The sequence below is a fragment of the Sinocyclocheilus rhinocerous genome, unplaced genomic scaffold (assembly GCF_001515625.1).
Source record: "Sinocyclocheilus rhinocerous isolate Xijiao unplaced genomic scaffold, SAMN03320098_v1.1 scaffold173, whole genome shotgun sequence".
Lineage (NCBI taxonomy): Eukaryota > Metazoa > Chordata > Actinopteri > Cypriniformes > Cyprinidae > Sinocyclocheilus > Sinocyclocheilus rhinocerous.
In genome coordinates this window covers 76,320-90,272 of record NW_015645056.1, presented here as the reverse complement: position 1 = coordinate 90,272, position 13,953 = coordinate 76,320, and the positions used below count along the sequence as shown (strand labels likewise).

The 13,953-nt window shown below is 33.0% G+C and overlaps 1 protein-coding gene across 1 annotated transcript in view; it reads right to left on the bottom strand.

Moving 5' to 3' along the window:
* The window catches only part of LOC107705099 (CLIP-associating protein 1-B-like), a 38,541-nt gene that overhangs the window by 15,697 nt on the left and 8,891 nt on the right, over positions 1 to 13,953 (bottom strand). The window contains exons 3-8 of the mRNA XM_016508243.1: positions 7,784 to 7,862; positions 7,362 to 7,465; positions 7,189 to 7,280; positions 6,652 to 6,727; positions 6,198 to 6,295; positions 5,128 to 5,192 (exon numbers count right to left, since the gene is read on the bottom strand). Coding sequence (XP_016363729.1) covers positions 5,128 to 5,192; positions 6,198 to 6,295; positions 6,652 to 6,727; positions 7,189 to 7,280; positions 7,362 to 7,465; positions 7,784 to 7,862 — 514 coding nt within the window. The remainder of the gene's footprint in view (positions 1 to 5,127; positions 5,193 to 6,197; positions 6,296 to 6,651; positions 6,728 to 7,188; positions 7,281 to 7,361; positions 7,466 to 7,783; positions 7,863 to 13,953) is intronic.

Here is a 13,953-nt window from a genome sequence, read left to right as displayed (position 1 = left end):
CACACGCACACGCGCACACACACACACTCACACACACTCGCACACGCACACACACACTCACACACACACACACACACACTCTCTCACTCTCAAACACACACACACAGAGTCATCCAAACAGCTGACTGCATCCGCTCATGACTCTGGCTGAAATCACACACTCATCATCATTGCTGACAAACACACCGTCACACACTGACTGACACAAGTAAACCAGGTTAACCAGCAGATAATACAGCAAAAACACACACAATAATGCTGCAGAAAGAGTCAGAACAGTCCTCAGCCATATTTAATTAGTTTTTGAGTTCAAATTCATAACACATATGAACCACTTTGTATGAGATGAAACACGTCACTATTTATAATCCTTACTGGTTTAAAACATATAAAAATAGAGTATAACAAATAATCAAAGCAAATAATCAGAGCTCTGGTTATAAGTCAAAATGCAAAATAAAAAAATTGATTATTTTACAATATTTTAATCATTTAATATTTTAAGAATATTGTGATAAATATCAGATTATTCAAAAAAACTTCTCACATTTCACCAGCAGGTGGCAGAACACTAAAACTAATGAGCAGGTACTTTGTGTTACGGAACATCTTTTGTGCTAATTTTAGTTAAATTATTAAATTATTAAAAATAAATTTAATTATAAAATTAAAATTAAGTCTAGGCATGCAGTAGGTTGCAATATTTATATTTTTATTTTTACTGTAAGTTGAATTATGTGATCCTGTATGTGTTATGTGAGTTCAATATTGATAACTGGTCGTGTCATGTGAAGTCCAAGACAAATGTCCAAGACTTTATTGTCCCAAAAAAAATGGGACAATAAAGTATATCCAATTCAATTCAATAATGAGCTGGTAGCTTGTGTTACAGAACATGTTTGTATTTTAGAAATATGTCACTTTCTGGTGAAGTAAATGAATGCAACGGAACGTTTCATATGGAACTATTGATGAAAGGAAAACTTTATAAAACCGAGTTTCATACGGCACAATAATGCCATATCCGCTTAAAAAATGTTAAGAAGTAAATATAATGTTACTAATAATTACTGGGGTTTAAAATGCAAATAATACTATTGAACTGATTTGATAATGAATAATGGCACTACTGTCTTTTTTAGAGCTACTTTAATCAAATTTGTTTTATAATTGATTAATTTAACATACTGTAATTAATACTGTTATTTTTAATGTTCATTACTGTGAAGCTGCTTTTTTGTAAATCGTTATTAACAATTAATTTCTTCCATCTCTGACTAATTCTTCATAACCATTGCAGTTTATTACACCAGAACGGCTGATATCATGCCAAAATGCACATATAATACATTTATCCAAGCTAATGAGACGCACACAAAATACATATATTAAAAAAAAAAACAATATTTAATTTTTACACAATATTTTCTCAAATTTCGCCCCTTTTTTTTTTTAAGTCCATTATGCATAAAACTGTAGATTTAGGAATAAGAAGTGAACACTTACTTAATCTAAGTTGATCACCTCAATAAACACCTAATTAATCAATTTGATGGATATATTTCTGACTCAGTGCTATTTTAGTGTACTAATATATTATTATAGTTTTTGTTCATATTTTCAATTAGATTAAATTTTTTTATATTTTCTGTTTTCATTTTCATTTTAGTTAAAGTTTTAGCATTTTTGTTGTGTTTTTGTCACTTTTTTAATATGTCTATATACTGTACTAAACTTAAAATTTAGTAACTTAAATTAAACGAAAATGAGAATATATTTGATTTTGTATTTTATTTTATTTCAGCATTCAACAAGAACCCATCCTAACCAATAAATACTGCACGATCTATAAATAAAAATGCATTTTTCTCTTTACATTAGAAAGAATTTAATTTAAATCTACTTAATTGTCCTGAAAATAAAGTCATAATGGAAAAATTTAAATGGTCCCAGGCTTCATTTTATTCATGCAAAATATAATTTCATTTGATTTTAGGGTGAATGATGATAGGTTTTGCTCCGTATCTGCGTGTGCATTAATGCATCAAACAACATGATCCTTCTCCCTCCTTCAAGGCACAAACACACAATATCTGAGCAATGGTGCTCATTTTTCCTCCAAATCGCTCTCTAACCTACTTAAAGTGTTGCGTATGAAGTGACGAGTAGCTGGACCGAGCGAAGGTGAAAAAATGTCCTATTTGAGCTGTGCGTCCAATCCAAAGCTGCTTATTTTTTGCTGTGGTGTGTGTGTGTGGGCTGATCTCAAAACGTCCCACACACACTTTCACTCTCACGAAACACACACAAGATGCTGTAAACACAGCGAAATCCCTTCAGCGTTTCTCTATCGAGCACACGCTTTCATTAAAACAGTGTTAAGACTGTCTTAAACTGCACAGGCCTCTCTCTCTGTGATTCACATGTACAGACTTCTGTTCATCACAGCATGTTAATTGGCAGCTGAGAAACGCAGCACAAAAGCAACATTCAGTCTCTGAAATCACAAACCTCGGGGAAAAAAGTGGCTCATTTTCTGTTCATTACAGTTACTGAAACACTCTATAGACTATTATTAACCGATTTTATGGTTGTAAAGTCAAGCATCATAGTGTTTATTTTAGTGCTAGTATTAAACTTGTGAAACTCCGTTTTACGGATTATTACGTTTTGAATATGGATATTTTTCTTACAAAAACGCATCGATTCGCTACAGAAGGCCTTTGTTCACCCCCCGGAGCCGTGTGAGACACTTTTTATTATGGATGGATGCGCTTTATTTCACTTCATGCAACACCCGCTGAGTGGCATTAAACAGCTTGGAAGATCAAAGACAATTTTTTATATAACTCCGACTGGATTCGTCTGAAAGAAGAAAGTCATATAGGAAGCCTTGAGGATGAGTAATTCATGGGCTAATTTTCATTTTTGGGTGAACTATCCCTTTAACTTTAATGTTTTGTAATCTGGGATCAAAACAGCACTATGTTAAGAATATATCTTAAGAGCTACTCAGACAACTCACAGTTAGTCAAGGGTTTATCAGTTTAAATCTTCTATTAAATTAGATCAATCTATGTTTTTATGCAAATTACATTTTGTGCATTTTATTTTGCACTTTATATAAATGTAAGTCATCAGAGAGAAATCAGAGAGCGTCTCCTCAAAGACAGAAACCCGATCACTAGTGAACACAATCATGATGTAAATACCAGGTGAAAACAAGGTGAAAACAGGAATATTTTGCTCTAGAGAAGCCTCAGGTGAATGTGAGAGCAGCTAAAGCCACCAGAAATTAAAAAGATGCTGAACTGAGTCGCAGAGTATCATATATTAAGTCGATGATCATGAATACTTCAGAGCACTTCAGACACCTGAGACGCGGCTCACAAACTCACAGGAACCGAACGCCACATAACAAGCCGTTAAAACAGCATTAATATGCTAATGATGCTGATTTCAAGTCATTTGCAGCCTATAAACGGAAGAAAAAAGAGATACGAGATGAGCTCGAGACATTCAGAAGATGCAGAAATGAGAGTGACTATAAGACCAAACCCTGAACACTTGATCCTCACATGCATTACATGCAACAAACGTCTTCAATGCACCTGCAGTGCTCTACTGAAACACATCCAGAGCAGTAACGTTCACATGATCTTACCATCCCCTGCTGTCATGGCTCATGACGGAGGCTTGATCTGCAGTAATGAAGCTCTGCTGTGTGTTTCTCTAGTCTTGTGACTGAACACACACACACACACACAGCGCTGCTCTCCTCTGCAGTGACTCCCTCTCTACTGACCTCACTCGCATTTAAAGGAATAGTTCACACAAAAATGAAGCAAAAACTGATGATATTCATAACTGAGCTTCAGTGATTCAGTCTGTTCTTCATCATATGATTAAAACCATCATATGATTTCAGAAGACTTAATATAGAGCATGAGTCATGTGGAGTACTATTACGGAATCTTCACACAAAATATACTAGAGAAGTTTGCATATGTGTTTTTTGTTGAGTATCACATTTGATGCATACGGTTTTATGACTCATACAGTCTGATATCATGAGAACACGGAAGGAAAAACAGCTCAATTAAAAAAAAAATTAAATATGCAATTTGCTGCAGATGCTGATATTTATATGATGAAATTCAGATCGTAATGTACTGTAAATGTAAATGTAAATCAGTGAGATCTTCTAACAGTATAGCAGATACTTACACAAAATGATAAACAATTTCTAAAAACTTTGCAAATGCTTTAAGACCCTCAAATTACACATCATTTATTTATTTATTTATTTATTTATTTTCAGATTTTGTACAATTATTTTTTAAGAGATATAACTTTATTTTTATTATTATTTATTATGTTTAACCCTTGTATGTATGAAGTAACATTAGGTGTGAAAAATTATTTTGCAAAAATAACTATGAAGTTATATTAGTGTCAAAAACTTTTGTAAGTTATCTCACACACTGAGTTTTGTTGATAAACATGAACATGTTCCTTTTGATCACTTGTTACTGAAAGAGAAAGTTTATGCAAGTAAATCAATTTATTTTGTTTGAAAACTTCTCAGAGTAATATTTATGTTGATTTGATGTTGTTTTGTTAGAAATAAATATGTAGGTTTCATAAATTTGGACTGTTTTTGAGCAATCATGAGTTAAATTTAAACCAAACCAGTTAAACGAAACCAAACCCACACACACACACACGCACACGCACTCACTCACACTCACACACACAACTCACACACACTCGCACGTGCACGCGCACACTCACACACACGCACACACACACACTCTCACTCACTCACACTCTCACTCACACCCACGCACTCGCACGCGCACACTCACACACACGCACACACACACACACACACACTGAAACTGGGGCAGCGAGGAAACAATGGCCTAACAATGGGGACAATCTCAGCGGCGAGCATTTCACACACACACAGAAAAAAACACCGTTTATGTGCCAGTAACGTCATACAGCACCTGATAGTGCTTTCATACGCTTTCACAGTGATAGAAAGTGATTTACAGCCAACAGTGTCTTATTACATCACACAGATCATCACGTGTGACATCAGTTATAACAAGACTGACTCACCTGAGGACAGGATCATGTTCCCAGACCGCTGGACTTCATCAAACCTGCTGAAAATCACATTCAATCTGAACAAAACAGACCGAAGAAAGACTTCATTAGAGCTCATCAGAAAAGAGCAGAAATCAAACACAAATACACACTAAGACTGTCAGTACTTTATCTGTCAAATTTGCAACACAGCATACAATAAAGTGTTCTTTTATAAGCCTTTTTACTAAATAAATCATAAAGGGATTTATAAACAGCACAAAAAATAAATAAATAAATTGATTGATTAATTAAACAAAAAATAAAAAGTAAAAATTTTATAAAAAGTATACAATATCAAAACTATGAAGTGGTTTGGGCACTGTAAATAAATAAAACCAAAGACAATTAAGAAAATATAAATTAATTACAGTTTTTATTTTTAGAATAACTCATAATCATTCAATTAAAAATGGTGTTATAGTTTTGAAAAGTTAAAATTAAATTGTCATTCAAATTAAAACTAAAAAATGTTTCTCAAATTTTAATACATTTTCAAAAGATTACATAATGTTTTGTAAAATATGGATGGCACTGTAGCGGAAAAAATAAAAAGAAATGATAAAGTATAAAAAAGCATACGATATCAAAACTATGAAGTAGTTTATGCAAATGTATAAAAAAATAAAACATTTTTTAAATAACTTTAAAAAAAGAATTACATTAAAAATGCATAAAAATAAAAATATATATATATTAAATTCCCATTCAAATTAAAATGATTTTTAAAAAAAAATTTAAATACATTTTCAATACATTACATAAAAATGTTTTGTAAAATGTAGATGGCACAGTAACAAAAAAAAGATGAAGAATAAAAAGCACACAATATTGGCACAGTAAATAAGTAAAACCATTTTTTATAACACTTATTAAATTATATTTAGTTAAAAATAAAGTATAACATTAAATTAAAACAAAACAAAATTAAAATGCATTTGTAATAAATTACATAAAAATCTGTTTTGTAAAATGTGGTTAACACTGTTGCTATGAGGACGTGATTTTAATAATAATAACTGTTATTGATGTGGTTTTATTACCGTGACTGCGGCAGCCCCTTCTTCCCCAGATCCACCCTCACTCTCTCCCCGACGTGTCTGTAAATCTCCACCAGACAGTTCATCGCACCGTCACGAACCTGACCAGAAACATCCAGTCATTCATCAGATGCTTTTAACAGTACGCTCAAAAACTGTTCAGAAGCGCTGCTTGATGCACAGCATAGACTATGTGAAACTACACAAAATATAATACTAAACAATCGCAATCTGCATTGCATTGTGGTACTCCATATATCTATATAGTGGCATGTTAATATGACTGAATACAGTAAACATTCAATAACATGTTATATAAGCACAATAGCATGGTATTTCCATCACTATACCATGGTATAGCCACAGTGCTGTGGATGTCAGCAGCAGTTCCTGTGATGACCAGCAGGGGACGCTACAACCCAGTGATCTGAGGAAGAGGAGAACAAAACCCTCTCACCTGACTCGCTGGGTCTCCGAACAGATGACAAATATGAGGGACTATCTTGCTAAGGGTTAAACCGTGAGCTCCGGATCTGCAGAACATGAGAACAAATAGAGTTTTGAATAAAACTACAATTGGATCTTATCTATGCACAATCAGCTTGTAACACTCCAAAGAGAAAGGAAAACTTGAAATCGCATCATATGACCCCTTTAATACTGAAACTAAAACCATACAATAAATGTGCTGTATGTTACCTGAAATAAAATACTGAAAACCATTCATTCATTCATTTTTATTTCAAATAGTTGCCAATGCAACTTATTTTAATTTAGTTTAACTTTACGTACTAAAATAATAAACAAAAACTGAAATAAAAATGCATAAAAACTATTTTTTTTTAACTAAAAATGAAAAAAGCACATAAAAAATTACTAAAACATCTAGAATTATTTTTTAAAAAGAAGAAGAAGAAAAAACATATCACAATTAAAAATGATTCAAAATATTAATAAAAACCCTGAATTATAATAAAAGAACACAGGTACATACACATTAAGAGTGGCAATAAGGCAAAAGCAAACAGCTTCTCTGGTCCGGTTGTTTTTATGTCTGAATCCGGCCAGCATTCGGTCCCAAACATACTGCAAACAATAATACTTTCATAAGTTTTAGCCACAATTGATGTCATATTACTCTAAAGCTGGACGCTGTGAGGGTCTCACCTGCGGATTGGCCGCTTGGTCCATGATTTTTAATAGAAGTGACTGCGCTTGATCTCGAACCTGGTCCTTAGAATCGCCTAAACGATCAATTAAACTGGGCAGAACTGAGAGAAAAACAAAAATAACACATATTATGAAGATTAGATGAAATTATTAGCATCTGTATTGTCACAAAAATTAGTTTCAAAGAAGTGATCAAATACATAAAACTTTACAATATTTACTTAAAAAGCGTTACATTTTAAAGAGTACATTTTAATCATTGTAATATAAAAAAATAAAATATAATTTAATATTATAAAATAAATATTAATCTATATATTAATATAATTATGAATAATATATAAATCAAATAAATATTCAACAATAATAATAATAATAATAACAATAATAATTTATTATTATTATAGAAACATTTTCACCTGTTCCTATTTGTGTTTTGAAGCGTTCCTGTAGTCTGGTCACTAAAGCAGATACTATGTCCATTCCCAGCAGCGCCACCTTAAAAAGACCAAACATATTCATCAAAATAATAAAAAAAGTAGGATATTTTAATAATAATAGCAATAACATACATTACAAATGACATTCACTAACATTTAAAAGTCAAAACTGTGTTGGAAACCTCTTTTCTGTAAGTCAGACTGTGTATGCAAATTAAAGCAGCAAGGGATTATGGGTAATGTCCTCTAAACAGTGTTTCAATGCCAAATATCCACAAGAATAGGGTGAGTTTGTAGTAAATGATGGCAGATTCTGTGAAAGTGAACGGTGTTGAGTCAGACGAGCACAGTGTTTGAGCTGAAGAGCAGTGTTTGTGGTTCTTCACAGTCACCGTCGTCGTGAAGAGCAGCAGGGCTGTAGGAAAGCATTGGGCCGATAGAACTTGATAGATGTTAATCTGTATCCGAGAATGGTCAGTCTTGTCGATGAACGAATAGCGAAAACAACTTTGCGGACGCCTAAAGAACTAAATACATGTATCACTCGATCATTCGTGTTTTGAATTAATATTGAAATTAGAAAACAGCTTCTATTTCGTATTTTCGTTGATGAACAAAATCATCACCTGACCTGTTTTGTTTAGGCTATGGTGAAGTTTTTGGGACCAAAATTAACCGGTTATAATGCAATGCAATAGAGATTGAGGACAACAGCGCTCTCTAGTGCATCAATTGCATTTTTTGTATACAAAGCAAGAAATATAAATGGTAAAACGAATTAAAATTGAAGTAATAAACGGGTTGAATTTTTCGTTTTTAAATTAAGGAAATTAATGAAAATATGGTTTTTAAAATGTGGATGGCACTTTTGCCAAGATGCAGGGATTTTAAGAATAATTAATATTAATGGAATTTTATTACAGTGGCTGCAGCAGTCCTATGGGATCAGATTCCCGCCAAATGTATTGCAGTCACGGATAAAAAAATAACAAGTGTGAAACCAAAATTTAAAAACGCAAAAAGTAAAATTATATTGCACAAAATTTAAAAATGAAAGCAAAGTTTTCAGAATAGCAAACAATGGTCACGGATCAAAAAATAATAAGTGTAAATCAAAAATTTAATAACGCATTTAAAAAAATAATAAGCACAAATCAAAATTTTAAACACATTTAAAATCATATTGCACAAAACTGAAATATTAAATGCAAAATTATCCGAATTGCACACAAAATGTTGTGTTTATTTGCATAGCTACATATATAATTGCCTAACACTATCATATTAATGTTTCAAATAAATAAAGTTATACATAACAACAATATGAAAGTAAAACAGCCAGTAGGTGGCGGTAAGTTACTGTCTTTAGAATAAGACATTAAATCGTTCATTCAAATGGCTGATTCATTCAATGAAGAATAAAGTGAATCATTCAATATGAAAGGCTGCTGTGTTGCTTGTAAAGGACACTTCTGCTGTGGCTTTGTTTGGACTCTTTGTCGAAATGGAGTAAAATGAGAAAATAGTTACTATTAATAGTAAACTCACTCAGAATATACTTCTTGTTATATTGATTCAGTTTAATAAACATTTGCACATGGCGATGCTCGCGCTGACCAGCAAAACCTACATATTGTACAAAAGACAAGCTAAATTGAGTCACCAATACCTTTTGTATGTTTAGTTGTCTCATTTACTTTGATGATGAAGAGGCTGCGATGTAAAGTTTGCAATGCTAGAACTTATGTTGTGTGCGCGGGAGGCGCCGGCGCGAACACTTGGGTTACTCACATTAGCGGAAAGATGTGATAGAGCAAGACATCATTCAAAACGATACATTTTTTATCTGTGTACCTTCAAAATAACAGTGAAACGTTGTACTTTTGTAAAATAAAGAAAACATACAAAATGCACTTGCCGTCTCTGTGAACCTCTTCCTGAAATGAAGAAAAACTCAGCGATACTGTCTAACGTTATACTTGTCACACAGAATGAGAAATATATTTATAGAAACCTTGAAGTGCCCGCTTTTACCTGTTTACGTTTTGCTTATACGACACGGACCCCAGTTTGAAAACCCCTGCTCTTACTCATATTATCCTCTCCTAACAGTAATAACCATAACAAGACCATAACAAGACTTATAATCAGTCACGTAAAGGCGAGCCAGGCACATCAGTTACTTCGCGAGGCTGGTGCATTTAGTGGCTGATCCCTTTCGCGATGTGACCGGAGGCGAATAAATACAGGTGAATATAACAGTAATGAGGCGCCCCTCTTCGTCTGATTGGCTAGAGGTGGAGCTGTCAATCTAGAACTAGTGGACCAATGATGATGTTTTAGCCCTCCCTGATTTATATGAAACTCTAACCCGCAACATTTGGAAGAAGAAGCGCAGAATGTGGAAATAAAGAGCAAAGGGAAAAACAGCATAAGCATACAAAAATACCATTGTTTGCTATTCTGAAAACTTTGCTTTCATTTTTAAATTTTGTGCAATATAATTTTACTTGCGTTTTTAAATTTTGGTTTCACGCTTGTTCTTTTTTTTTATCCGTGACTGCAATACATTTGGCGGGAATCTGATCCCATACAGTCCCCTCAATTATATGATCAACAAAATAATAAAATAATATTACAAATACAGTGGGTACGGAAAGTATTCAGACCCCCTTAAATTTTTCACTCTTTGTTATATTGCAGCCATTTGCTAAAATCATTTAAGTTAATTTTTTTTCCTCATTAATGTACACACAGCACCCCATATTGACAGAAAAACTGAGCATTTTTCAGTTTTTCTTTTTTAATAAATCTGCAAAGATGTCAACAATTCTGTGTTTTTCTGTCAATATGGGGTGCTGTGTGTACATTAATGAGGAAAAAAAATTAACTTAAATGATTTTAGCAAATGGCTGCAATATAACAAAGAGTGAAAAATTTAAGGGGGTCTGAATACTTTCCGTACCCACTGTATATATATTGCATAATAATAGCAATGCATCTTTTCTGATTTAAATGTCAAAATAAGGAAAAGACAAAGTAACAAAAGAAATTAAAGACAAATTTAATAACAAAAACAGAATAAGTTATGACTGCACACTCACAGAATAAGTTATGACTGCACACTTTATAATGTGTGCAAATTAGCATTAGATTAATAAATAATAAGTACATAAATAATTAAAATTAAAGCAATAAAAATTCTGATTCTATTTCTTATTTTGAAATACATTTTTAATTAATGTGAATGTGGCAGTCCTCTCAGCTATATGTTCAATAAAATTATAAACTAATATTTTAAAAGTAATAATAAAATAATATATTTAAGAAAATAAATAGTAGGTTTTTTTAATTAATTAAAAAAATTTAATTAATTTGAAAGAAAAAAAACACATGTACACCCTTTCTTGAAATAGTTTAGAAATAGTCAAAAAAAAATTCTGATATCAATGTCAAAATGAAGAGACAAAAAAACAATAAATTAATTCATAAAAACAATGAAACTGTTTTGAGATTTGTACAAAAAACAAATCAATCTCAGTCTGAATTTGATTCTTATATCAAAAACTTAAAAATTAAGATTAATATTAAGAATTACAAATTTTTTTAAAGAGATAAAAAAAATAATAATAATAATTAAATATTTTGACTGCACACTTTATAACGTGCAAGTGCAACACATTACAACAACAACAACAACATTTATTGGCCAGGTATGCATAACATACAAGGAATTTTCTGCCGGTATGAGGCATCCCACACACACACACACACACACACACAAAGAGAAAAAAAAACTTACAACATTACAAAATTACAATAATACACAATTACATAGTAGAAATTATGGCACTGATTTACATTAAATATTGTTCAGCTGTAATGTGTGCATTAATAGCTACATATTTGAGCATGTTTCATGAAAGCTGTGGATCTGTTTGTGCATGAGTGTATGTACTATATAGGGTTGCATGAAGCAGATGCATGTTCTCTACACTCAACATACAGCAGATCACAGGTCACATGGGTTTATTACAACATTTGCATGTTTATTATATCTCTTGCATGGCTGCAGCAGCCTCACTGTGACTCTGAGCATGCTTGAGGTAAAATAAGACATCCCGACTGAACTCGTTACGGAGAGTGGGGTGATTACTCTCACCGGAGACGCTGGGTTTCCAGGCCAGCCGTGGGACAGCGCTCATTGGCTGATGCGGCTCAGCCGTTTCTGAGCTGTTAAAGGGTTAGTTCACCCAAAAATGAAAATTAGCCTGTGTTTTACTCACCCTCAAAGCATCCTAGGTGTATGTGACTTTCTTCTTTCAGACGAATCCAATCAGAGTTATATTAAAAATTGTCCTGGCCCCTCCAAGCCTTTCAATGGGGGTAAGCAGGTGTTGGTTGTCAACAGTTCAGAAGACGTGAAATAAAGTGCGTGCATCCGTAATAAAACGTCCCTCACACGGCTCTGGGGGGTGAATAAAGGCCTCCTGTAGCGAATCCATGCATTTATGTAAGATAAATATCCATATTTCAAACGTAATAAACACTTTTTTCTCACTTCCAATGACTGTGGTTCGCGGAAGACGTTCAGGGGTTTTGTAGTGAATCTTTGCAAATCACCTTTCCTAATAATGTGCTAATATGCAAGTTTCACGATGAATGCGGCTAAAGTAAACAGTCTCTCTGAGAGCAGCTCAGAAGAGAGGGGCGGGGTCAGCAGAGCTCTTTAACATTTAAAGGGAAATGCTACAAAAACGGCTTGCTCTGAAAAGAGCTGTTTTTGACAGGGTAAAAAAAGGTGTTTTTACACTACCATTGAGAAATTTTAACCAAACTATGTTACAGACTTTTCATTAAGACCCTAAAGAATTATATCAACTTGTAGAAAATGGACATCATATCACCCGTTTAAAAGATCGTAATCTCGATCCAAACCCCACTTACTCTTATTCCTAAATGACAACGATTGTTGTTGTCGCATACTAACACCGTGTCTATGCCAGACGCGACAGTTGTCATGTCGCGCCGCGGCACAACAGCTAAAGTCTGTCTACACTAGTACACAGCTGCAATTACAGGTTTTCAAACAGAGATGGCGACAAAGAGGCAAAACTTACGGACTGCAGCTTTAAATATATAAAAATTATAATATATATATAAAATATATTAAATACATAAATTGTTCAAATTTAAAAAAAATAAAAATAAATACAAACTGGTAATAATACTTTTATAATATCACTGTAAAAAAATCAAGCATTTAAAAATATAATAATAATAACAACAGTTATGATAATAATAATAATTATTATTGTTATTATTATTAAATTAAAATATAAAAAGATACTATAAAATATAACTATAAACTATAAACTATAAAATAAAACAATCAAGTAATTAAAAATATTATTACTGTTGTTGTTGTTGTTATTAAAAAATATGAAAATTACTAAAAAAGTAATATTTTACTGTAAAGGTGTCCCAATTCTTAGGGGAATGTTTTCACCCCTACCCCTTGACACTGCTTCAAGGCACAAGGGGAAGGGGTATGCGGAGGGGAAGGGGTATAAAATAGAATTGGGATTGGGCCTAAAACGGCTCAAACTCAGAGCAGATGCAGAGATGGAGTTCATGTGGAACTGCATTTACTGAGAACTGAGTCCAAACAACACTGACTTTCACTGCATGGACCAAAAAAAATTTAAAAAATCGCAGACGATTTTATTGCGCGATTATGAAATCGAAGAATTCGTTCGCGATAATGACAGCTGTTTGCATAGCTTCTCATTAAACTACGGCTCTGTGAAGTAAATGCTGCTCCATCTGAAAGCATGTGAAAATACCACATTTAATAACATACTTTACTCCAAACTCACTTCATAACGTCAGACGAGTGTTTGAAATAAATCCTTCTGTGAGATGATGTGGCTTCTTACACAGAATAAGGCACGCAACATATTTCATAGTATTCTAAGCAGTGATAAAGGCATTGCAATAATAAATATACTTCATTTTAATGAAAATTATAATAAGAAGAACTCAGATAAACCGTATATTGCCGCAGTCGTGTGTTTATTAGTCACGTTGAATCAATAAAAGCAGTTAAATCTTCTGTTTATCCAGCTACCGCTATAGGCATTTCCTGG